The sequence below is a fragment of the Pseudophryne corroboree genome (genome assembly GCF_028390025.1).
Source record: "Pseudophryne corroboree isolate aPseCor3 chromosome 3 unlocalized genomic scaffold, aPseCor3.hap2 SUPER_3_unloc_7, whole genome shotgun sequence".
Taxonomy (NCBI): domain Eukaryota; kingdom Metazoa; phylum Chordata; class Amphibia; order Anura; family Myobatrachidae; genus Pseudophryne; species Pseudophryne corroboree.
Genome location: NW_026967563.1, coordinates 1,374,882 through 1,401,033, shown reverse-complemented (window position 1 = coordinate 1,401,033; position 26,152 = coordinate 1,374,882). Strand labels below are relative to the sequence as shown.

The window sequence follows — 26,152 nt, the reverse complement described above, 5'->3', positions numbered from 1 at the left end:
CTAATAGGGAAAGTTAATACCTATCTGCTCCCTGCTCCGCTGATCTGTGCACAGAAGTTTTTCTCTCTGGCTGCAGGCTCCCTTCCCCACCGGCTGCTGGCTCCCTCTGGCCGCTGCTTCCTCCTGGCCACTGTCTCTCCCCGGCCGCTGGCTTCCCCCTCGCTTCTTCCTCGTGTGCGCACCCAATGTCACTTCCGGTTCCAGTCGCTCAATGCTCTCAATAATAGGTTTCTCCTACATACTTGAAATGTATTTGTAGTTGATTATGTGCTCATACTGATTATTATACTAATGTATAACCTGTGATTGCTGAATTTACTATAATTCTGTCAGTTTTTCTGTCTATTCCGATCTTCAATTCTTGTACAAAGCAGGGTAGGGTTGGATTCTATGTCACTTTAACAAAATTTAAAGTGATTACAGTCACAATTTGTGTAGTACACTGTGCAAGTGTGTGATTATTTATCATGTCTAAGAGCGGCAGGGGTGAGGAAAATACACTCACAGCAGCACCAATACTCATATCATGTTTGTCAAAGCTGGGTTAACCTCTCAGGATCTGGTTCAGAAAAATTGTTTTAGCTTTCAACAAAGTCTCTTGAAAAATCCAAGGAGGACACAGGTGCAAGTTGAAACACCATGGGCTACCTTTGTACAGACATTATCCAGTATAGCTGAGTTGATAATTCCAACTTCTGTACCAGGGATAGGTTACACTATTAACCCTTACATGCAGCATTCCACTTGGGGTTTATCACATCCAGCAGGGGAAGCAGCAGCCTCTCAACAAAAACAGGATGAAAGGACAGTGGTAAGTAAATCACATAGACATGAAACAACATCTTCACAGTCTACACATGCTTCAGATGAGGATTCGTTGGAGAAAGAAGATTCATTACACTCCGGTTCTGCATACGAAGATGAGGAAGGAGATCTCAGCTCAGTGGACATATCTGAGTTAATTAATGCGATGAAAGCCATTCTATCCTTAGAAGAATCAGCAGAGCCTGTGTTAAAATCCAAGTCACCTGTGTTTAAATGTCCCAAAACAGTCAGGACTGAGTTTCCTGGGTCAGAACAGCTGAAGGAAATTATGGAAGAGGCGTGGGCTACTCCCAGTAAGAAAGTTAGAATTCCAAGGAAATGGAATTCCAATTATCCTCTTACGGCTAAGGACTGTTTAAACAGGGAGGTGGCCCCCAAAGTAGATACGCTTGTCATTCGTTTACTGGGAATATCTACATTACCTCTGTCTTCTACATCATTAAATTACGTCATGGATAGGAGAGTTGATGGTTTTCTAAAAAAAAAACATTTTTTCCCTGTCTGGGACAAACATAAGACCAGTCATGGCTTCAGCCTGAATGTGTAAAGCAGTGGCTGCCTGGACTGATGCATTGGAAGGGGATCTTTCAATTGCATCTAGAGAGCAAAACTCTCACGTAGCACATATCAAGCAGGCTACAATGTTTTTTGGAAGAAGCTGCCTTGAATATGGGTACTATTGCCTCTCAGGCATCAGCTTCAGCAGTAGCCGCTCACAGAGCAGTTTGGCTACGTACATGGAAAGTTGATTCAGAATCCAAAAAGGTTTTGGAGTCTTTACCTTTTACTGGAGATATTCTTTTTGGTAAAGAATGAATCAGTATCTTAGAGTCAGAAGCAGACTCCAAAAATGTGAAGTTTCCTTCCACATACAAATTCAAGCCTAAAGTTCCAGCTTTTCAGCCCTTTCTGTCTCAAGGGAAAACAAAAGGAAAAGGAGATGGAAACAGTCCCAATACAACAAGTCTGGTGTAAAAGCCGAATAATAATAATTATAATAATAATAGAGAGTTCTCCGTTGTGATGATATTCAGCATATAGAATTTATTATCAAAGAGGGAACCGCTTCCAATATTCTGTGCAGAGGAGCCTGGACCAAGACAGAATTCATCAATGAGCCTGTGTCTTTAGAACACTGACTTTACATTATTTATACCATAACACTATACAATTATTCAGAGCTTATTTACAAACAAGGCGTACATATAGATTGAATCATGAAGATACATTGGTTGATGAACAATAAGGGGAAATACCAAATATGGTCAGATTAGCTCATTAAAGAGAGTGGTTTTATCCATAAGATGGCAGACTTGTCTATAAATCTTGAATCTTCTATACATAACAATTAGGTTCTCTAATAGGCTTCGTTGTCATAAAGGACATTCTTGTTCATAATAACGTGTTGTTGTCCAAAGTGAAGGTCCATCAGATATTCCATGATATGTCCTTGTTCTGCCACAAAGTCTCATACAATATCATTGAGCACTCGTTATCTACACACAGGCCTTGCTACTAGCCACGTAAACACCTAATCAAATGATGCTCAAAGGTTGAGGGAGACTATTACTCTGTGCATATTAACTCTATACTAAAAGAAGACACTGTTTAAGGGAACATTAGAATATCAAGAATCATAGGTACAATTAATGAGACAATACAGGATATTTGATATAACTTCAACATTCCACCGTTTTGTTTAATCTCCAAACAACTATCATATAATAAATCAAATACTCACCATGTGTAAATGATTTGTCTGGTGATGAGTGGAGTAGTGTGAGATGTGAGATAGAATAAGGAAAACCCGTTCTCTGGATGCAATTGCTGGCACTAGTCCACTGAGTATCGATGCAAAAAGCCTCAACCCTCCAAAAAACTTGTGTAGATAAGAGAAATGGAAGAGATAGCGACAGAACATGTTGTGTCTTTACCCTGGCTATAGGTTGAGGTTCTTCTTGCTATGTGTGTGTATGAAGCAAAAGCATGTACGCACCTATTAAGTGTATATTTCTGTTAGTGTGATAATGTGTGGGCTACCGCAGTGTAGGTAACCGGGGTCATCACCATAAGATTAGTTTTTGGCTTTCTTTGGGGTGTTAGTATTTTGCCACACTGTCGACCAAGGGCCGGCAGACATTTGATGCTTACATAGATTATGAGAATTATAAGAATTATCATCATGACATAATGTAACACTTGATATAGCCACTTAGAAATACTAGCTCCCATCCATCCAAAAAGATCCCAATCAGCCGATTGGTTCATGTGTCCCTGTAAATCTTGTAGTGATTTAACCTTCTGTTCAATTGGATTGTAATTATCTGAGATATTAAAACAACACATTCCTTAAATTGTTACCAACCGCTACCTTCTCTGAGCAGCAACTAATGGATGGCTACTGGATATTGAATCACACCTTCTCTAATGTCTCTCAGTTCTTCATTAATGAGTCCTATAGAGGTGCTTGTAGCCTTTATATTTTAAGCTAGTCCATAAAAGTAAAACTTCCTAGGTCTATCACAAGTCTATATAGTAAGCCAAAATGCATATCAGTAAGGGAATTTTTTATAGTAAATTAATTGTAAATCATAGTATTTTAGCTCTATAACCACGAGATATAAATAGATACTTTCGGTAAGCGTGTCTCAATTGATAAGTGATATATTTCTTCTTCTGCTCAAGTACATATTCATCAGTATCTTATCAAAACATCATTTTGTACATATTCCTAGTGTCATTATATCTTCATATGCCATGGTCAGTGTGGGGAACATACTATATGTTTATGTTATTTTCCTTAAGCCATTATGGCTCATGGTGTAGGGAAAGGTAAGAAAGAAGATTGTCTCTGTGTTGGCGCACTAAGATAGAGAGAAAATCATTAATTTGTATAAAATATAACTTTTAATGTTAATCATCCCCAATCGTAGTATATCAACTATCTCAGGTAATACCACCTATACAATTCTAGGTCCAACACATTACTGTGGGATAGATCATAATATTGAGCAAGTTATTCGGATCCCATAATATGTCCTAAATCCCTTACAGTATGTCTGTAATCATTGTTATATAACCTCTAGTCGTATTAATGTACTGTAAGTCGAAACCCCTTGAGTAATGGTCCCACAATCCCACACTTACTATATGAATTGACACAAGTAGTACCACCTATGCAGTTCTATGTGCAATAGAATATTATGGGATGTGTCACAATATTACATTTACTGTTATATCTCCTCCCTTAGAATTGGATTATAATATATCATTAGTCCCTTGTGGTATACCTGTGGTCAGTGTTTTATATATACCAAGGGGTGACAGTCACATTCATGTATGGTGTTTTACAGTATTGAGTGATTAATCCAGCCAAGGAGTTATCTATAGTCTCCTAATATAGGGGTATATTACCATTTCTCATTATGGGGTTCTCAACCTAATTGGTTGTCTGAACTGTTTAAATAAACAACTCATTAGTCATTCTTAATGTATCATTTCATTTGTGGATGACTCAAATCGTGAGATAGTTTAAATATAAATGAAGTAGTAGAAGCACATATCATGTAAAAGCCTGTTATTGAAAGGTGGATTGAAAAGAACCTCACTCTAGAAGATTTCTTTATACATTGTTGCTTATCCAATTGCTACATACTCTGACATTGATTGTAGCTGATACGGCTTAAATCCTTCCCTTCACAGAGGGAGAGCAGGCTGCGGTGTAACACATTTGTTACAGTGTTGCTATGCAGTTCTCCTGTTGGCAGTACTGTAATGATGGGGTATATGTAATTGCGGTCGAATTGCCGCAAATGTCGAAAAACGGGGCATTTTAAATTTGACATTGCAATACAGTACTTTTCGATAAAAAAACGGACGTTTCAGCACCCGCCCTTCCCTTTCCGGGGATGCGGAAACCGATGCCCACCGTGTGCTTGTTACCATAATGGCTGAAATCTGATTAATGGCGTGCTAGTGCCATTCCACTGGGAGTCACCATGCTGTAGGCACTTCACAGCATATTGAGCAGCACCGTGCATATAGTCTCGCTATCACATGCTATCGGTTAATCATCTGTCCTCCTCTCAGCATCTGGAAAAAGAAAAGTAATACTACGCAATCTAGGGAGACCATGACCCAGCCGGGAATGAGATCATTCCTACAACCCACTCCCGTAACGCTTTCTGAAGATCTCTCTCCCTCAAGCCCCTCTTCCTGTCATTCCGCCTCTCCTGCCTCCCCTTTAGCGATGGAGCAACCCGCCCCCCACGCTCACAGTGATAATGCTCTTCAAGACATCTTGAAGTTTATGAAAACGCTTCCAACTAAGCAGGACCTCCAAGACACCATGCGTAGAAAGTTGGCATCTATCAAACATGATATCTAGCAGCTCTCGGATAGGGTAACAGCACTGGAGGACCATAGTGACTCCGCTGATGTCTTTATGGGGTCCCTAACGGATGTTATCAAAAGCTCAATCAGATGAAATCCGGTCGCTGTGGACCCGTGTGTTGGATTTGGACAATAGAGGTAGGAGAAACAATGTCCGGGTGAGAGGTATTCCCGAAGATGTCCCCCAGACAGGCCTAGTAGATGCCCTGACGAAATATTCAACGCAGTTCTGGGTAAGGACCCGGCTAACGCCATAATCTTTGACAGAGCTCACCGTGCCCTCAAACCAAGAGGGCTCTCCTCCGACCGACCTCGGGACGTCATATGTTGATTGCTCATTATTTCCTCTTTCTGAGAGTAGTAATGCAGAGTGCGCCGCCTGGATGGCCTGGACTTTAATGGCAACCCAATTTCCATCTTCCAGGACCTCTCCTGGCATACGCTTCAACAAAGAGAGACCCTCCATCCCCTTACGGAGGAACTCCGTAAACGACAACTGAAATACCGATGGGGTTTCCCTTTCAGTCTACAGGTCTCCGCTTCGGGAAAGTTACACACCCTACATACTCCCTCCAACCTCCCCACTTTCTGCTCCGGTCTCGGTCTCCCACCCCCGAAGATTCCGGATTGGGACTTCATCCTCCCGGATCTGCACCCGCCTCAACCTGCGGGGACTGGAGCGTCATGGCAAGTTGTACGTAGCTCTCAGAAGAAAGCTTCCAAAACCCTCCCCGTGTGCCAGGACTCCTCCGCTACCTGACGACATTGTTACTGCCCTGCAAACTGGATCTTCTTGTTTTCTGCAGGAGGGTTGAATGTTCTGGCTGTGGCATGCCGGGTGAGACACATCCTATGTGGCCTTGTGCCACTTCTGCCCCGTTTCACTGTGTTCTCCCCGGCTTCACCTTCAAACCTGGAGCTTAGTATTGAGACTATACTAGTAGACAGTTAGTTGTTACTGCCGGTTAATACTAATGTTTTGCTTTTGTTTTTTCGTTCTTTTTCTTAAAATGTTCATAGTAGATATAGTGCCTTAGGGGGTGACTCCCTTGCCCCGGTCCCGCACACGGCCGTTGTGCCCTATGGGGTTGCTGGTATACATACTTACCAGCTCTCCCATTGCGGGTGTTTCTTTGTTCCTGATGTTCCTATTCTCTGTGACCTGCTCTTTTTCCTTTCTTTCTCTTCTGTATTGTCTCTCACTTTCTTTAGAGACCTGTCCGAGTCTCCTGCTATCCTGTACTGTGATACGATTTGATGTCTTCCCCGGGTACACTTAAATTTGCCTCTATCAACGCCAAAGGTCTTAACATCCCTGAGAAGAGGTCCCATTTATTTCGGACACTGCGGTCGGACGGAATAGATGTGGCTCTGATACAGGAGACACACTTTAAGATCTCTGCCCGCAGGCCCTCTTTAGTAAATCATAGATTCCCCCTCGTTTACTACTCCAACAACCCCCAAAGTAAATCCAAGGGGGTCGCTATACTTTTTTCTAAAGCCCTACAAGTGACTGATGTCTCAGTCCATAAATTAGTTCCTGGGAGATTGGTGGTGGTCCAATGCAATATATTTTCTCAGGCGTACACTCTATGCTCCAAATCAGGGCCAACTGTCCTTTTTCCGTTCCCAACTTCCCCGGCTTGAAGCCCTCATGACAGGTATTGTTGTTTTGGGAGGCGACTTAAACTGATCCATGGACCCCTCCATTGACACCTCCCCGCCAGCCCCTAAATTCTCTGAACGAAAACATAGACAGGTTAGGAAGGTCTTCCACGAATTTCAACTTGCTGACTCTTGGAGGGTCACACACACACCGCTGACAGTGACTTCTCATTCTTCTCGCACCCACATCAGGTTCACTCACGTCTAGACTACTTGTTTCTGAGCCATAGACACCTACCCTTATTAGTGGACGCCTCCATTGGCTCCATTACTTGGTCAGACCATGCCCCGGTATTCTTGTCTCTCTCAGTCCTGTCCCGATCCCCCGGCCCTTGGACCTGGCGCCTTAATGAATCCCTCCTATATGATGAGTATTGCAAATCTGAACTAGATAAGGCGTTATCTGATTATTTTGCCATTAACGATACAGGGGAATTATCCAAAATTACGGTCTGGGAGGCCCACAAATGTGTTATACAGGTTAAATTGATCCAATTAGGCTCTTTTGTGAAGAATAATAGACTGGCCTTAACCACCGCATTGTTGCATAAAATCCATTCTTTGGAGGCCCTCCACAAATCCTCCCTGTCTCCCTCCGATTGGTGGATCTGTCCGAAGCCCGTACATACCTCCGGAAAATCCTCAATAACAAAACCCAGGCCTCTCTGCGTAAATGTAACAGCAAATACTATAAGTGGGGAAATAAACCGGAATGCTTGTTAGCACAGGCACTTAGATCCCAGAGAATGGCCTCTTTTATCCCCTCTATGAAAAATAGCGCGGGCTCCGTATGCATTAAGACACCGGGGAGGTTAAACAATGGGTGGTCTTGGAAGGGGTGTGGTTCATCAAATCGACAGTATCTAGGTCGACAATGTTTAGGTCAACCACTCTAGATCGACATGGAAGGAAGGTCGACAGGGTTTCTAGGTCGACAGGTCTAAAGATCGACATGAGGATTTTTTTGGGGGTGTCATTTTCTTTGTAGAGTGACTGGGATCCCAAATTAGTGCACCACGTCGCCTCACATGGCTCGCTTCTCTCGCCATGCTTCAGGCATGGTGCCTTCACTCTGCTACCACTTCGCTCTGCACAGATTACCGTTCCAATCGTAGTCCACGTGGATCGTTAAGTATGAAAAAATTCAAAAAAAGAAAAAAAATGTGAAAAACTCATGTCGACCTTTAGACCTGTCGACCTAGCTAATGTCGACCTAGAAACCCCATTGACCTTCCATCCATGTCGACCTAGTGACTGTCGACCTATAGTGGTCGACCTAAACATTGTCGACCTAGATACTGTCGATCTTCAGACCAGATCCCCTTGGAAGGCCTATATGTTCATCTATACCCTGAAATTTTCCCTTGTCTCCCGACCTTACCCAAACTTCCGCAACCCCACCCGACTATTTCTCCTACGCTCTCCTTTTGGAGAGGGATAAGACGACGACCGTCCCTCTCCTCGGTCTTTGGCCCCCTAACTTCCTTTTTGAGTAACCCTGGCTTTCCCACCTGGCCTCTCCCTTGTCTATTACCAAAACTGGGCGCTGGAGGCACTTTTCAGAGTAGATCAGCTAGATCAACCATCCGGGGTTAAGCAATTTTCAGATATTCGAGCAAAATGGGAGATCCCGCAGGCTGATTTCTGGAAGTTCTTACAGGTTCGACACTTCCTATCTACGGATAATATATACCGGCAAGCATCCTGGGAGCTGACTCCATTTGAAAGGATGTGTGTTGCGCCCTAGAACCCCGTACACACGGTGTCCACCTTGTCTAGACTCCTGTATGCGTCTGACTCCTTGGCCCCTCCTCCTTTCACCCAGAAATGGGAAAGAGATCTGAACATCTCACTCTCAGACAGCGAATGGGACTCTATTTTTCTTAAAGCCCATGGGAGTTCCATATGCATACAGGTCAGAGAAACGCATAAGATTCTGATGAGATGGTACAGACACCCTATCCTCCTACACGCCATTTCTCCATCTATCTCACCTGCCTGTTGGAGGTGTCATAAAGATTTAGGCTCTTTGTTACACATTTGGTGGACCTGTCCCCTTATTAAAACTTTTTGGGGTGATGTAATTTCCATTTCCAGTGTTATCCTTCATGCTCCTGTCCCATCTGACCCGGCCATTTGGTTGTTGATCCATTCCACTACCCCACTCTCTATCTATAAGACATCACTATTACGACACCTTGGCAATGCCGCCCGGGCAGTAATTCCCACTCTGTGGAGGTCCTCCAATCCTCCTACGTGGCATACCTGGTTCTCCAGACTGGATTATTATATGAATATGGAAGATATATTACTGAGTGCTGGGGATAGACGGTCTGAGTTTATTGCTATATGGCTGCCTTGGATAGAATAGAAGACCTCTGAGTCGTACAAGACCCATAATTCTTCTGCGAAATGAGATGAGAATCTATTTGTCATTTGTCTCGGGTTTGCATATTTGAATATATCTGTTCTTTTCACACATCCTTTCCTTCTCTTCTTTGCATTCTCGGCTTGGTCACCTTTTTCTCTGTTATTTTCTTTTTTCCATCCTGTGTCTATTTTCTTCTAATGGCTCCTGTCTCAAAAAATGTTAGTGCAGACTTTGTATATACTGAACACGCTGCTACTACCTCATTTATACTACTGTACGCCACTATATTAAGCCGTTTTCTAAGTGTCAGTTAATGTGTTCTTACGTGTTTATATAGCACATGTCTGTATTATATTCAATAAAAACAGATTATACGAAAAAAAATGGGGTTGGCCGAGATTGGGAATCTCACTCAGTGCGTGTCGTGCATGATGTATGCGCACCTGACACAACAGTCCAAGTGTGGGTACATCTGCGAGATGTGACCGTACGGCCACCCTGGTAGCCCAGGTAACTGATCTAGAGCGGACCGTTATGCGACTGAGGAGCATTCACAATCTCGAGCAAAGGTTAGATAGAATGGTGGAGGAGTTGCAGGGGGATCACTGGTAGATGAGGAAGATCAGGTAGACAGCTGGGTCATGGTTAGAAGGAAGAAGAGGGGGAGGAGAAGACAGGACATCTCCAATCTGCCAAACCCCAATAAATTCACCTGATTGGATGAAGATTCTGAGGATGGCAGTGAGAAAATGATGGAACCGGAGGAGACAGTTTCCTCTAGCAACCAGAGGAGCGGTCCCTACGATGCAGATGGGAAAAAGATAGTGAAGTACCTAGTCAGATTGTGGTGGTAGGGGATTCTATTATCAGGAAGACAGGGCAACCTACTACCGTGACTGTGATCGCCGTAATCTGTTGTCTTCCGGGTACTCGGGTACGACACATCATGGACAGGGTAGATAGATTGTTGGGAAGGGCTGGTAAAGACCCGTCAGACTTGGTGCATGTTGGCACCAATGACAAAGTTAGTGGTAGGTGGGTTGTCCTTAAGAAAGACTATAGGGACTTAGGCAAGAAACTTAAGGCAAGGACATCTAGGGTAATATTCTCTGAAATATTACCAGTACCACGCGCTAGCCCAGGGAGGCAGAGGGAGATTAGGGAGGTAAATGTGTGGCTTAGAGACTGGTGTAGGAAGGAGGGGTTTGTGTTCCTGGAACCCTGGGCGTTCTTCTCAGTCAGGTGCCATCTTTGTTGCGATGGATAGCAACTGAATGAGGGGGGGCTGTGGTGCTGCATGGTCAGAAGGTTGGAGCTTTTAGACTAGGAGCCTGGGGGGAGATTTTAGTTAGAATCTGTGGGTTAATTAGGCAGAGCAGTAAGGATGGGGGTAGTGAACAATTTGGGAGTGGAGAAGGGGGGAGCGTAAGATCAGATGGCAAGGGTATTTGCATGGGTATTGACACCAGAAATACTGACACAGGTATTGCCCAAGATATTCCCAATGTATTACCTAATGACAAATATGGCTCAGCAATACGGTATATAGAAAGTAATGTGCTTAGCATAAGGGAGGATACTAACATCAGGGAGGGGGGTTTAGAAAGTCTTATAGGTCAGATAGAGATAGTAGAGAGGAAAGCTGTATTAAGCATGATGGGGTGGAAAGGGAGGGAGGAGAATAACAGACAGTAAGGGTGAGTCTAGAAAGACACTTGTAAATATAGATAAGATACAACTAAAACAAACGGGCAATGGAGCAATGGAGAGGCTAAGCTAAGATGTATGCTTGTGAACGCAAGAAGCCTATCGGGTAAAAATAAGAATTTACTTACCGATAATTCTATTTCTCGTAGTCCGTAGTGGATGCTGGGACTTCCTTAAGGACCATGGGGATTAGCGGCTCCGCAGGAGACTGGGCACATCTAAAGAAAGCTTTAGGACTAGCTGGTGTGCACTGGCTCCTCCCCCTATGACCCTCCTCCAAGCCTCAGTTAGGATACTGTGCCCGGACGAGCGTACACAATAAGGAAGGATTTTGAATCCCGGGTAAGACTCATACCAGCCACACCAATCACACCGTACAACTTGTGATCTGAACCCAGTTAACAGTATGATAAACTTAGGAGCCTCTAAAAAGATGGCTCACAACTATAAACAACCCGATTTTTTTGTAACAATAACTATATACAAGTATTGCAGACCATCCGCACATGGGACGGGCGACCAGCATCCACTACGGACTACGAGAAATAGAATTATCGGTAAGTAAATTCTTATTTACTCTAACGTCCTAGTGGATGCTGGGACTTCCTTAAGGACCATGGGGATTATACCAAAGCTCCCAAACGGGCGGGAGAGTGCGGATGACTCTGCAGCACCGAATGAGAGAACTCCAGGTCCTCCTCAGCCAGGGTATCGAATTTGTAAAATTTAGCAAACGTGTTTGCCCCTGACCAAGTAGCTGCTCGGCAAAGTTGTAAAGCCGAGACCCCTCGGGCAGCCGCCCAAGATGAGCCCTCTTTCCTTGTGGAATGGGCTTTAACAGATTTTGGCTGTGGCAGGCCTGCCACAGAATGCGCAAGCTGATTTGTACTACAAATCCAGCGAGCAATCGTCTGCTTAGACGCAGGAGCACCCAACTTGTTGGGTGCATACAGGATAAACAGCGAGTCAGATTTTCTGACTCCAGCCGTCCTGGAAACATATATTTTCAGGGCCCTGACTACGTCCAGTAACTTGGAGTCCTCCAAGTCCCTAGTAGCCGCAGGTACCACAATAGGTTGGTTCATGTGAAAACCTGAAACCACCTTAGGGAGAAATTGAGGACGAGTCCTCAATTCTGCCCTGTCTGAATGAAAAATTAGGTAAGGGCTTTTATATGATAAAGCCACCCATTCTGAGACACGCCTGGCTGAAGCCAGGGCTAACAGCATTACCACTTTCCATGTGAGATATCTCAAGTCCACAGTGGTGAGTGATTCAACCAATGTGATTTTAGGAACCCTAAAACTACATTGAGATCCCAAGGTGCCACTGGTGGCACAAAAGGAGGCTGTATATGCAGTACCCCATTGACAAACGTCTGAACTTCAAGCACTGAAGCCAGTTCTTTCTGGAAGAAGATCGACAGGGCCGAAATTTGAACCTTAATGGATCCTAATTTTAGGCCCATAGACAGTCCTGCTTGCAGGAAATGTAAGAAACGACCCAGTTGAAATTCCTATGAGGGGGCCTTCTTGGCCTCACACCACGCAACATATTTTCGCCAAATGCGGTGATAATGTTTCGCGGTTAGATCCTTCCTGGCTTTGATCAGGGTAGGGATGACTTCATCTGGAATGCCTTTTTCCATCAGGATCCGGCGATCAACCGCCATGCCGTCAAACGCAGCCGCGGTAAGTCTTGGAACAGACAAGGTCCCTGCTGGAGCAGGTCCTTTCTTATAGGTAGAGGCCACGGATCCTCCGTGAGCATCTCTTGCCGTTCCGGGTACCAAGTTCTTCTTGGCCAATCCGGAGCCACGAGTATAGTTCTTACTCCTCACTTTCTTTGCCTCTCATACCAAAAGTACTGAGAATCATGAGGAGGGAACCCCTACACCGACTGGTACACCCACGGTGTTACCAGAGCGTCCACCGCTATTGCCTGAGGGTCCCATGACCTTGCGCAATATCTGTCCAGTTTCTTGTTGAGACGGGACGCCATCATGTCCATCTTTGGTTTTTCCCAACGGTTTACAATCAGTTGGAAGACTTCTGGGTGAAGTCCCCACTCCCCCGGGTGGAGGTCGTGTCTGCTGAGGAAGTCTGCTTCCCAGTTGTCCACTCCCGGTATGAACACTGCTGACAGTGCTATTACATGATTTTCCGCCCAGCGGAGAATCCTTGCAGCTTCTGCCATTGCCCTCCTGCTTCTTGTGCCGCCCTGTCTGTTTACGTGGGCGACAGCCTTGATGTTGTCCGACTGGATCAATACCTGTTGACCCTGAAGCAGAGGCTTTGCTTGACTTAGAGCATTATAAATGGCCCTTAGTTCCAGGATATTTATATGAAGTGATGTCTCCAGGCTTGACCATAAGCCCTGGATATTCCTTCCCTGTGTGACTGCTCCCCAGCCTCGCAGGCTGGCATCCGTGGTCACCAGGACCCAGTCCTGAATGCCGAATCTGCGGCCCTCTAGAAGATGAGCACTCTGCAACCACCACAGGAGGGACACCCTTGTCCTTAGTGACAGGGTTATCCGCTGATGCATCTGAAGATGCGACCCGGACCATTTGTCCAGTAGGTTCCACTGGAAAGTTCTTGCGTGGAATCTGCCGAATGGGATTGCTTCGTAGGAAGCCACCATTTTTACCCAGAACCCTTGTGCATTGATGCACTGAGACTTGGTTCGGTTTTAGGAGGTACCTGACTAGCTCGGATAACTCCCTGGCTTTCTCCTCCCGGAGAAACACCGTCTTTCTGGACTGTGTCCAGGATCATCCCTAGGAACAGAAGACAAGTCGTCGGAACCAGCTGCAATTTTGGAATATTGAGAATCCAATCGTGCTGCCGCAACACTACCTGAGATAGTGCTACCCCGACCTCCAACTGTTCCCTGGATCTTGCCCTTATCAGGGAATCGTCCAAGTAAAGGACAACTAAAATTTTCTTCCTTCGAAGGAATATCATTATTTCGGTCATTACTTCAGTAAAGACCCGGGGTGCCGTGGACCATCCCTACGGCAGCGTCTGAACTGATAGTGACAGTTCTGTACCATAACCTGAGATACCCTTGGTGAGAAGGGTAAATTTTGACATGAAGGTAAGCATCCTTGATGTCCCGAGACATCATGTAGTCCCCTTCTTCCAGGTTCGCATTCACTGTTCTGAGTGACTCAATCTTGAATTTGAACCTCTGTATGTAAGTGTTCAAAGATTTTAGAATCGGTCTCACAAGCCGTCTGGCTTCGGTACCACAATAGTGTGGAATAATACCCCGTTCCTTGTTGCAGGAGGGGTACCTTGATTTTTACCTGCTGGGAATACAGCTTGTGAATGGCTTCCAAAACTGCCTCCCTGTCAGCGGGAGACGTTGGTAAAACAGACTTTTGGAAACGGCGAGGAGAATACGTCTCGAATTCCAATTTGTATCCCTGAAATATTACCTGAAGGATCCAGGGGTCTACTTGCGAGTGAGCCCACTGCGCACTGAAATTCATTGAGAACGGGCCCCCACCGTGCCTGAGCTTGTAAAGCCCTAGCGTTTGAGAGCTTGGCAGAGGCGGGAAAGGGTTTCTGTTCCTGGGAACTGGCTGATCTCCGCAGCCTTTTTCCTCTCCCTCTGTCACGCGCAGAAAAGAGGAACCCTTTTGTCCGCTTGCCAACAAGGCATGCGCCTGATAATACGGCGTCTTATTTTGAGAGGCGACCTGGGGTACAAACGTGGATATCCCAGCTGTTGCCGTGGCCACCCGGTCTGAAAGACCGACCCCAAATGTCCTCTTTTTTAAGGCAATACTTCCAAATGCCGTTTGGAATCCGCATCACCTGATTACTTTACTGGTAGAATTGGACAACACACTTATACTTGATGCCAGTCGGCAAATATTCCGCTGTGCATCATGCATATATAGAAATGCATCTTTTAATTGCTCTATAAGCAATAATATACTGTCCTTATCTAGGATATCAATATTTCCAGTCAGGGAATCCGACCACGCCAACCCAGCACTGCACATCCAGGCTGAGGTGATTGCTGGTCGCAGTATAACACCAGTATGTGTGTAAATACATTTTAGGATACCCTCCTGCTTTCTATCAGCAGGATCCTTAAGGGCGGCCATCTCAGGAGAGGGTAGAGCCCTTGTTCTTACAAGCGTGTGAGTGCCTTATCCCCCCTAGGGGGTGTTTCCCAACGCACCCTAACCTCTGGCGGGAAAAGGTATACTGCCAATAACTTTTTAGACATTATCCATTGTTATCGGGGGGAAACCCACGCATCCTCACACACCTCATTTTATTTCTCAGATTCAGGAAAACTACAAGTAGTTTTTCCTCACCAACATAATACCCCTTTTTGGTGGTACTCATATCAGAAATGTGTAACCATTTTCCTTTGCCTCAATCATGTAATGCGTGTCCCTATTGGAAAACACGGTTGTCTCTTCACCGTCGACACAGGAGTCAGTATCCGTGTCGGCGTCTGTATCTGCCATCTGAGGTAACGGGCGCTTTTGAGCCCCTGACGGCCTATGAGACGTCTGGACATACACAAGCTGAGTAGCCGGCTGTCCCATGTCAACAACTGTCTTTTATACAGAGCTGACACTGTCACGTAATTTTCAACAGTTCATCCACTCAGGTGTCGACCCCCTAGGGGGTGACATCACTATTACAGACACTCTGCTCCGTCTCCACATCATTTTTCTCCTCATACATGTCGACACAAACGTACCGACACACAGCACACACACAGGGAATGCTCTGATAGAGGACAGGACCCCACTAGCCCTTTGGGGAGACAGAGGGAGAGTTTGCCAGCACACACCAGAGCGCTATATATATACAGGGATAACCTTATATAAGTGTTTTTCCCCTTATAGCTGCTGTATTGTTTTATACTGCGCCTAATTTGTGCCCCCCTCTCTTTTTTAACCCTTTCTGTAGTGTAGTGACTGCAGGGGAGAGACAGGGAGCTTCCCTCCAACGGAGCTGTGAGGGAAAATGGCGCCAGTGTGCTGAGGAGATAGGCTCCGCCCCCTTATCGGCTGCCTTATCTCCCGTTTTTCTGTACATTTTTGGCATGGGTAAATACATCCATATAGCCCAGGAGCTATATGTGATGCATCTTTTGCCATCTAAGGTGTTTTCATTGCGTCTCAAGGCGCCCCCACCCAGCGCCCTGCACCCTCAGTGACCGGAGTGTGAAGTGTGCTGAGAGCAATGGCGCACAGATGCAGTGCTGTGTGCTACCTTATCTGAAGACAGGAACGTCTTCTGCCGCCGCTTTCTCCGGACCTCTTCGCTCTTCTGGCTCTGTAAGGGGGCCGGCGGCGCGGCTCCGGGACCCATCCAGGCTGAACCTGTGATCGTCCCTCTGGAGCTAATGTCCAGTAGCCAAGAAGCCCAATCCACTCTGCACGCAGGTGAGTTCGCTTCTTCTCCCCATAGTCCCTCGTAGCAGTGAGCCTGTTGCCAGCAGGACTCACTGAAAATAAAAAACCTAAAACTAACTTTTCACTAAGCAGCTCAGGAGAGCCACCTAGTGTGCACCCTTCTCGTTCGGGCACAGAAATCTAACTGAGGCTTGGAGGAGGGTCATAGGGGGAGGAGCCAGTGCACACCAGCTAGTCCTAAAGCTTTCTTTAGATGTGCCCAGTCTCCTGCGGAGCCGCTAATCCCCATGGTCCTTAAGGAAGTCCCAGCATCCACTAGGACGTTAGAGAAATGGGGGAATTGGAATGGCTTGTATCAAAGTCTCAGTATGATATTAGAGGTATTACGGAAACATGGTGGGACGATTCTCACGACTGTGTTGCGAATTTGGAGGGATATTCTCTTTTCAGGAGGGATAGGGCTACCAAAAGGGGAGGAGGGGTATGTCTCTTTGTTAAACCATCTCTAAAACCAAACTTAATAGAGGGTATTTTCGGGGAGGCTGGAGATAACGTGGAGTCGCTATGGGGTGAGATCACAAGTGGGGGCACAGAGGCGAAGAAACTAGTCATTGGCACGTGCTACAAGTAACCGGATATTAGTGTACATGACGAGGAGCAACTCTTACACCAAATTGAAAAAGCTGCGGGAATGGGGGACATCCTAGTGTTAGGGGATTTTAACTATCCTGATATAAATTGGAGTAACGTTTCATGTGTAAAAACTAGGAGCAGCAGGTTCTTAAATTCATTAAAGGATCAATACTTAACTCAATTAGTCGAGGACCCAACTAGAGGTAAAACTATTCTGGACCTAGTTATTACCAATAATGTGGACATTATATCAAACACTAAAGTTGGGGAGATCTTGGGAAACAGTGACCACTATATGATCACATTCGACATCAGTTTCAAGAAACAGCTATAAGGGAATAACTAAAACATTTAACTTTAGAAAAACTAACTTCAATATGCTGAGGCAGGCACTAAACGAGATTGATTGGGAAGTTTTGTTTCATGGTAAAGACACAACGGTAATGTGGGATGCTTTAAAAGGGTTGCTTGATAGCAATATTCACAAATTCATTCCTATGAACAGTGGCCCTCATTCCGAGTTGTTCGCTCGGAGATTTTCATCGCATCGCAGTGAGAAATCTCTTAGTGCGCATGCGTAATGTTCGCACTGCGCATGCGCCAAGTAACTTTACTAAGAAGAAAGTAAGTTTACTCACGGCTTTTTCGTCGCTCCGGAGAACGCATTGTGATTGACAGGAAATGGGTGTTACTGGGCGGACACACAGCGTTTTAAGGGCGTGTGACTCAAAACGCTACCGTTTCTGGAAAAAACGCAGGCGTGTCTGGAGAAACGGTGGGAGTGCTTGGCCGAACGCTGGGTGTGTTTGTGACGTCAGCCAGGAACGAAAAGCACTGAACTGATCGCACAGGCAGAGTAAGTCTGAAGCTACTCTAAAACTGCTAACTCGTTTGTGATCGCAATATTGCGCATACATCAGTCGCACATTTAAGAAGTTTAGATTCACTCCCAGTAGGCGGCGGCTTAGCGTGTGTAACTCTGCTTAAATCGCCTTGCGAGCGAACAACTCGGAATGAGGGCCCGTAAACGCAGGAGTACTAAAAACAAACCAATAAGGAGGTCAAAGAAGCAATGGCTAAAAAGAGGCGTGCTTTCAAAACATTTAAATCTAATGGAGGGGAGGAGTCATTCCAGCATTACAAGGAATGCAAAAAAAATGCAATAAAGTAATAATCGCAGCAAAAGTTGTAAACGAAAAGCAAATCGCTATAGAGAGTAAAAGCAATCCTAAACAGTTTTATAAATACACAAACAGTAAAAGGTTAAAGAAGGAGAATGTAGGCCCGTTAAAAGATGAATTGGGGGGGGCGTGGCTTGGTAACAAACCCAGGCAGTCGTGTAGTCCTGAGGCATCTATATTTACACTATTACCTGCTGCTACCTGAATCCCCACACTTGTTCCTGCACCCTCACCCCACTCCTACCTTGGGTGCAGTGGTCAGCGGAGCCGGCGGGTGCCTCCTGCACCCGTGCAGGTTGCGGCCTACTCACCCACCTGAAGCCGGGGGCTCAGTTTCTCTGCGGCCGGGACCGGAAGTGGACCGTATGCGCATCGCTGGCGAGGTACTTCCTCCGTCCCTCTTACTGCTGCCTTTGCTGCTCTCACCTAGTGCCTGGCCGACCCGGCCGGAGAGCTCCTCTGTGCGCTGCCCGGAGCGGGGACCAGCTGACCGGCGCCGAGGAGACAGAGGCCAGACGAGGATCGCATTACCGCGCGCGGGAGCGCGCCGGACCCCGCCAGACCCCGCCGGCTTACCAAGCCTCCAGATTGCCTCTTCACTGCCACCAATGATTAAGACTGCATAAGAAGAATAATAGACGGCCAGGTCTCGGAGGCCTTATAACAGAGTCAGCCGGCGCCATTTTGTTTAAGGGCTATTTGCCCACTTTGCCCATCACCACTGTCCTCCACACTGTGCTGCTTGTTGAGCACTGGTAAACATCTGACAACTGGGGATTAGCAGTGCACGGTGCCTCAGATGTCCCCCCCCCCCCCTCCTGGCCTCCATATTAATTTTTTTTTTTTTTGTATTAAATCTTTATTACCCTACATTTCCGTCTATTGAGGAAAACACAGCCAGTCTCACCTATTTGCAAACTGTCTCATTGCTGGGACTGGAATACCCTCTTGTGGCGACTCCCTGCATTGCACCCTTTCTTCAGACTTTCTTATACTATAACGGGGAGATAGCGGAGACCCCCCTTCCCCTGCCGCTGCTGTTCTTTCTCTTCTGAAAAGGGGGTACATTGAGCACCGCAACATGTTGTCGGGCATCCGGCTCTCTGCAACTACGATATTCTACCCTTAACATCATGGTGCCTGATCCCTAAATTACAATGATCTGACCGAGCCACACTGAGGGGAACACGTGATATGTCGCCTGTAAGTGGACACCCAATTCGACGATAATTTCTTCTGACTACGCTTAGCACCGTGCCTCATGACGAGAAGACGTTCTACCAAGAAAGTGTCAACTAATCCAGCAGATTCATCCCAAGCCAAGGCTTTTCGGACGCTATTCCGGCCACCAGTAACTGACTCTACCTCATCCACCCCTTCTTCGTCTTCATTACACTCCGGATCCATGGCCGGTAATACGGCTGGGGAGCTCCCTGCTCTCCTTCCGCCATCTTCTCCTGTGGTGGAGTCCTCGGACTTATCTACCATTCTCTCTAAACTGCGGTCCCTTCCCACCCGCCAGGACCTGCAACAAGACCTTCAGTCCATGGAACAACGGATACAAGATTCCATTCAGACCCGTCTCTTTTCCATACAGTCCGATGTCACTCAGGTCGCAGATAGAGTGGTAACGTTGGAGGATAGCTCCGAGAAGACGGACTCTAAAATATCTGATCTCCATGATCTAATTTCTCGCCAGTCGCGCTCTCTGATGGCCATGGGCCGCCGACTAGATGACGTGGATAACAGGGGACGCCGGAATAATCTGCGAATACGGGGACTGCCTGAAGACGTCGCTCCCCAAAACGTTGAATCTGCTCTAACCAAAATATTCAATGAACTTTTAGGGGCGGACTCTGACTACCAGATGGTGTTTGACAGAGCACATCGGGCCTTGCGACCTAGAGGGACGCCAACGGAAAGACCCCGAGACGTCATCTGCAGACTCCACTACTTTCAGGAAAAGGAGGAGATTCTTAGAGCAGCCAGACGGGTAGCGGACATTATTTTTGAGGGTCACAGGATACAAATCTTCCCGGACCTCTCGTGGTCTACCTTACAACAGAGGCGTATACTCCGCCCCCTCACAGATGAACTTAAAAACCGTAACATCAAATTTCGATGGGGATTCCCATTGTCTATCCAAGTGACCTACAAAGGAACCCTTTTTGTCCTACAGGAATATGATGGCGTTAAGGACTTCTGCTCAGCCCTGGATATCCCGGCCCCGAGTCTCCCTAATTGGTTGGACCCATTTGAACTTTCATTGTCTCCTCCACCCCAAATGGAACGGTGGCACAGAGTCCGTAATCCCAGGAGACGGCGACGGGACAACACGTTCAGGGAATCTTCAACCGTTCCTGCTGCTACAGTTGCCATAGATGACACGGGATGACGGAGGCGGGCAGGGCCTCCAGTTACAATCTCCAGGGACACGTGACTACTTGACGTATTTAATGTGATTTTGATATGTTGTTTTCTTTTTTTGCGATGTCCCTCCACTGCTGGTTGCATAGTTCTATGCCGTCAACTGTTTCGGTGTCTGTTTGCCTCTAATGCTTGCTCAGGTACTGACACTTCCTGCCTAGTTATGGGCGTTGGTTTTTGTTTCTTGATTCCTAGGTTGTGTCACTCCTATATTAGAGTAATGTTACCTGTTATGCCGCTTTGCCTTCAGCACCTAGTGCCTTACTTGATTTCGTAGTCTTCTGATTCAATTTCTATTTTATATGACCTGGTCTGTCCACTGAATAATTTTGTTTGTACCTCAATGTTATCTGATGATGATGTGTCCCGGTTCCCCTCAGACCCCCCTTGCTCTGCTATACATTTGTAGATCATGGGCCGTTTTTCTTATCCCATGACTAATGATGCAGAGTATTGCTGTTGTATTGACAGCTGTTTTCTTTGTTTTTTATTGTCTACGTTAATTCCCCCTGTTCTTCCTCTTGTGTTTCCCTCCCCCCCTCCCCCCACTTGGATGAGGTATTATGGGCGGTTACTCTTTCAGCAGTGTTATATAGGTGATACGTGGAAATGGCAGTGCTGGTATTCACTAGTATCAGATCAATATGGCTAATTTAAAGTTAGTATCATTCAACGTAAAAGGCCTTAACATCCCCGAGAAGAGATCCCGGCTTCTACACTCTCTGTATACCGACCAAGCGGATGTGGTGTTCCTTCAGGAGACGTACTTTAAAAGAGGTGCCTCTCCGAAGCTACACTCCCGTCATTTCCCACAGGGATATTTTAATGATTTCTCTGGGGCTAAGGCCAAGGGGGTTGCAATTTTATTCGCTAAGCACATTAGATTATGTGATGTATCAGAAACCCCTATTGGAGATGGGAGGGGCCTGTTGGTGAAGGCCACAATTGCTGACCAAACTTTCACCTTTGTCAACCTTTATCTCCCTAATCAGGGCCAGATCCGTTTTATGAGAGAGGCGTTGGAGCTGATAGAACAGTCTCTGGCAGGGGTATTAGTGATTGGAGGAGACCTTAACTGGGCGTTGGAGCCTCTTCTAGATACTTCAACTGGGGCACCCAGATCCTCATTACAAGATGTTAGACGCTTTAAGTCAATTCTGCATGATTTCCAGCTAATGGACACCTGGCGCCTGCTCCACCCCAAAGATAGGGACTACACATTTTATTCTTGTCCACATAATTGTTATTCCCGTATCGACTATCTTTTTGTGGATCATAACTCCCTTGATTTTCTTGTAGATGCCACAATAGGTCAAATAGTTGGCTCTGACCATGCCCCCACTACACTTACCCTGTCTTTGCGCCACCCCCCCCGACGCCAATGGCGTTGGCGCTTTAACGAGCGATTTCTCAGAGACCCAGACTGTCGAGCCCAATTAGAAAGCACAATAGAGGATTATATTGCTTTTAATGTGACTGACGAGGTATCCCCTGTGACGGTGTGGGAAGCCCATAAATGCGTGGTTAGAGGCAAATGCATCCAACTAGGTTCCCTCCTTAAGAAACAAAAAAATGAATGTCGGGAAGCCCTACTTGCTAAAATTAAAAAACTGGAACTCATACATAAATCCACACTAACTTCCGATGTGTTGGCAGAACTGCAAGAAGCTCGGTCTTCCCTTAATAACTTGCTGAATGAAGGCACACGCAGGGCGTTCCACTGCTGCCGGCACAAGTTTCATAGGTGGGGTAACAAACCTGGGAAGCTTCTTGCCCGCTCTCTCCACGCCCAAAGATCCCTCACCTATATTAGGGAGATTAGGGACTCCTCTGGTGTGCCCCATGCTTCTGACGGTAAGATGGCTGAGATCTTTCAGGCATACTATACCAAACTCTATAATTTGACATCTCTGCGTTCCCAATGTGAACAGTCAATGCATGGGAAGGCAGTAGAGGATTTCCTAGAAGAGATTAATTTCCCGTCCCTCTCCCCAGCTATAATTAAAGCCCTTGAAGACCCTTTTACAAACGATGAACTTGTGTCCGCCCTGAAGTCCTCCCCGTCTGGTAAAAGCCCAGGCCCCGACGGCCTCCCCATATCTTATTACAAAACATTTCAAGATAAACTTCTCCCTCTCTTGCTCCACGCTTGCAATTCTGTCTCTCCGCAGGCCCCTTTTTCAAACCAGTCCTTAGAGGCACACGTCACGTTCATCCCTAAAGACGGGAAAGACCCATCATTGCCATCTAGTTACAGGCCAATCTCCCTCCTTAATGTTGATATTAAATTATACGCTAAACTCTTAGCGAACCGCCTGTGTTTGTTACTGCCTGCACTGATACACTCGGATCAGGTTGGCTTTGTTCGAGGTAGAGAGGCGAGGGACAACACCATACGGGTGATTGACCTGATAGCCCATGCAAGCTCCGATAAGGCTCCCATGATGCTTCTCTCCATAGACGCTGAGAAAGCCTTTGACCGCATCGACTGGGTTTTTATGGAAAAGACACTGCGACGATTGGGCCTGGGGGAAGTGTTTTTGCAAAAAATCTTAGCGCTATATCGAGCTCCCTCGGCACAGGTGCGGGTGAACGGAATACTTTCTGACCCGGTAGACATCTCTAATGGGACTAGACAGGGATGCCCGTTGTCACCATTGATATTTGTTATCTGTATGGGGGCTCTGGCTAGGGCCATCCGACAGAACCCTGTTATCACTGGCTTGAGGGTGGGTGAAACTGATCACAAACTTGCATTGTTCGCGGACGACCTGCTAGCGGTCGTTACGAACCCTGCTATATCCCTGTCTGGTCTTATGAAAGAATTTGCACGCTTTGGAGCATTATCCAATTTTAAGATCAATTATGCGAAGTCTACAGCCCTTAATATCTCTCTCCCCGCTAACTTAGTTTCGTCTCTGAAGACTATGTTTCCCTTCACCTGGCACCCCTCACACATTAAATATTTAGGCATCTTGATTCCCTCCTCACTTTCGACTACTGTCACTCTAAACCACCTCCCTTTGCTGCGTAAGCTGCGTAAGGAAATGTCGCAGTGGCTTCAACAGAAGTTCTCCTGGCTAGGCCGTATGAGCATTGTGAAAATGAATATCCTGCCAAGGCTGCTGTATCTTTTTCAGACCATCCCCTTAAAACTCCCCCATCAGTTTTTAGTAGACACACACAAAGCTATTAGCCGATTTGTTTGGGGGGGCAGGAAGCCCAGGTTCAAGCATTGCTACCTATTTTATAGGAAGACGCAGGGGGGGCAACAGCTGCCGATGGTCTCGACATACTATCAGGCTACGATTTTGAATAGGATCCTGGATTGGTCGCGACCTGGTGCCGGCTCTAAGCAGTGGGTTGACTTGGAGAAACGGTCCTCGGGTTTACAACTGCAGGCAGTACCCTGGCTTAAGACTATTGGCCGCTCCCCACACCTGACGGTTGGGCCCACCTTAGCTCTATGGAGAACACTGCGATATAGACTGGGTCTTTCCTCATCTACTTCCCTGCTTCTCCCGCTTCTTGACAACCCACTGTTTGGGCCGGATATGGGTGGAGGTGCGGCCGCCAGGTGGAGACGGGCAGGCTTGACTAGGATAACACATGTGCTCTCTGGAGGGAGGGTCAGAGCTTTTGAGGAACTCAGAGAAGGCACTGATATTCCTGCGACTGACTTCTGGTTTTATCTCCAAATTCGTCACTTTACTCTGTCTCATAGGTCAACCGCTACATTAACTAGCAATCTTACACCTTTTGAAGCAATGTGCTCCCAATCCTCTGAACCCACACATGTTGTATCGGGTATATATAAGATACTTCTACATGGACATTTCACAGGAGATCCCGCTTTTTGCACAAAATGGGATGCTGATCTTGCACCTAGAGGGATACATATTAATTGGAAAAAGCACTGTGAAATTATGTCCCGTTGCTCTACAAGTTTAGAAGTTGTGGAAACACAGTATAAACTGCTTACTAGGTGGTATCGATGTCCCTCCCTTCTACATAAGTTCTTTCCTTCGGTATCTCCCTTATGCTGGAGATGTGGAAGAGACCGTGGTACCCTTATTCATATATGGTGGGACTGCCCCCTGATCTCTACCTTTTGGGGCCAGGTTATTAAAATTTCTTCCAAAATCCTGGGGTTTCAGGCTCCCACTGGGATTGACTTCTGGTTGCTCTCCCACACTACAATTCCACTAGCAAAGTATAAACATTCCCTTCTCAAGCATCTGAATAACGCAGCAAGGGCGGTGGTACCGGTTCACTGGAAGTCTCCGGTCCCCCCCGGAATATGGGAATGGTTCCAGCGAATAGAATTTTATAGAACAATGGAGGATATTTTTCATTCAGTCCTTGACTCACATGACGATTATGTCGCCACGTGGTTTTCTTGGCTGGAATTTAAATCTACCTCCACCTACAAAGACCAGATTCCACTAGACTCACCATGATACCGCTTTCTAACGTAACCCGCCTCACTGTACGGAACCCATATTTGCACCTAGTTAAGATTAATTAGCTCACCCATTCCCCTTCCCTGACTTTACCCCTTTTTCCCCCCACTATCCTTTGTCATGTCTTTTGTGTGGACTCTAGATGTTCTATGCTTTACTGGTCTAACGACCCCCGTGTTTATATAATGTTGTTGTGTTTGTAACATCTTTGTTTCTTCTGAAAAACCAAAATAAAGAATATATAAAAAAAAAGATGAATTGGGAGCTTTGATAAACGATGATAAAATAAAAGCGGAAATACTGAACAATTTTTTTCCTCAGTATTCACCAGGGAGGATCAGTCAGAGAAAGTAGTGCATAAAGATAGTGATGGTAATGACTCTTGGCTGAATACTTGTTGTCCTGGAGAGACTAAGCAAAATAAAGATTAATAAATCACCAGGGCCAGATGGTTTTCATCTGAGGGTTATTACGGAGCTTAGGTCATAGCTAGCAAAACCCCTATACTTGATAATCCACAGTTCAAACAGATCAGGCAAGGTACCTAAGGATTGGTGCATAGTGGTGGTAGTGCCATTATTAAAAAAGGAAACTAAAAATAATCCTGGTAACTATAGACCAGTTATCTTAACCTCTATAGTGGGCAAAATATTGGAAGGTTTCTTGAGGGATAGCATAAAGGATTATCTGCAGGTTAATAAGATTATTAGCAAAAGTCAGCATGGGTTTGTAAAGGACAGATCATGTCAAACTAACTTAATTAGCTTCTACGAGGAAGTGAGCGAGAATCTTGATCAGGGAAAAGCAGTGAATGTAGTGTATTTAGATTTTGCAAAAGCCTTCGATACAGTGCCTCACAGGAGACTGATCATCAAATTAAGGGAACTTGGTCTAGGATATACTATATGTACATGGATAGGTAATTGGCTGGATAACAGAGTACAACGAGAAACGGTCAACAGGATGTTCTCCAGCTGGGCACCAGTAGTCAGCGGAATACCACAAGGGTCTGTACTTGACGCGCAACTGTTCAATATATTTATCAACGATCTAGGAATACGCTTGGAAAACACAGTGTCAATCTTTGTGGATGATA

The 26,152-nt window shown here is 46.0% G+C and overlaps 1 protein-coding gene across 1 annotated transcript in view; it reads left to right on the top strand.

Moving 5' to 3' along the window:
* Nucleotides 1-26,152, top strand: part of LOC134984639 (uncharacterized) — a 452,661-nt gene that overhangs the window by 183,949 nt on the left and 242,560 nt on the right. The window contains exons 8-9 of the mRNA XM_063950183.1: nucleotides 19,689-20,472; nucleotides 21,275-23,680. Coding sequence (XP_063806253.1) covers nucleotides 19,689-20,472; nucleotides 21,275-23,680 — 3,190 coding nt within the window. The remainder of the gene's footprint in view (nucleotides 1-19,688; nucleotides 20,473-21,274; nucleotides 23,681-26,152) is intronic.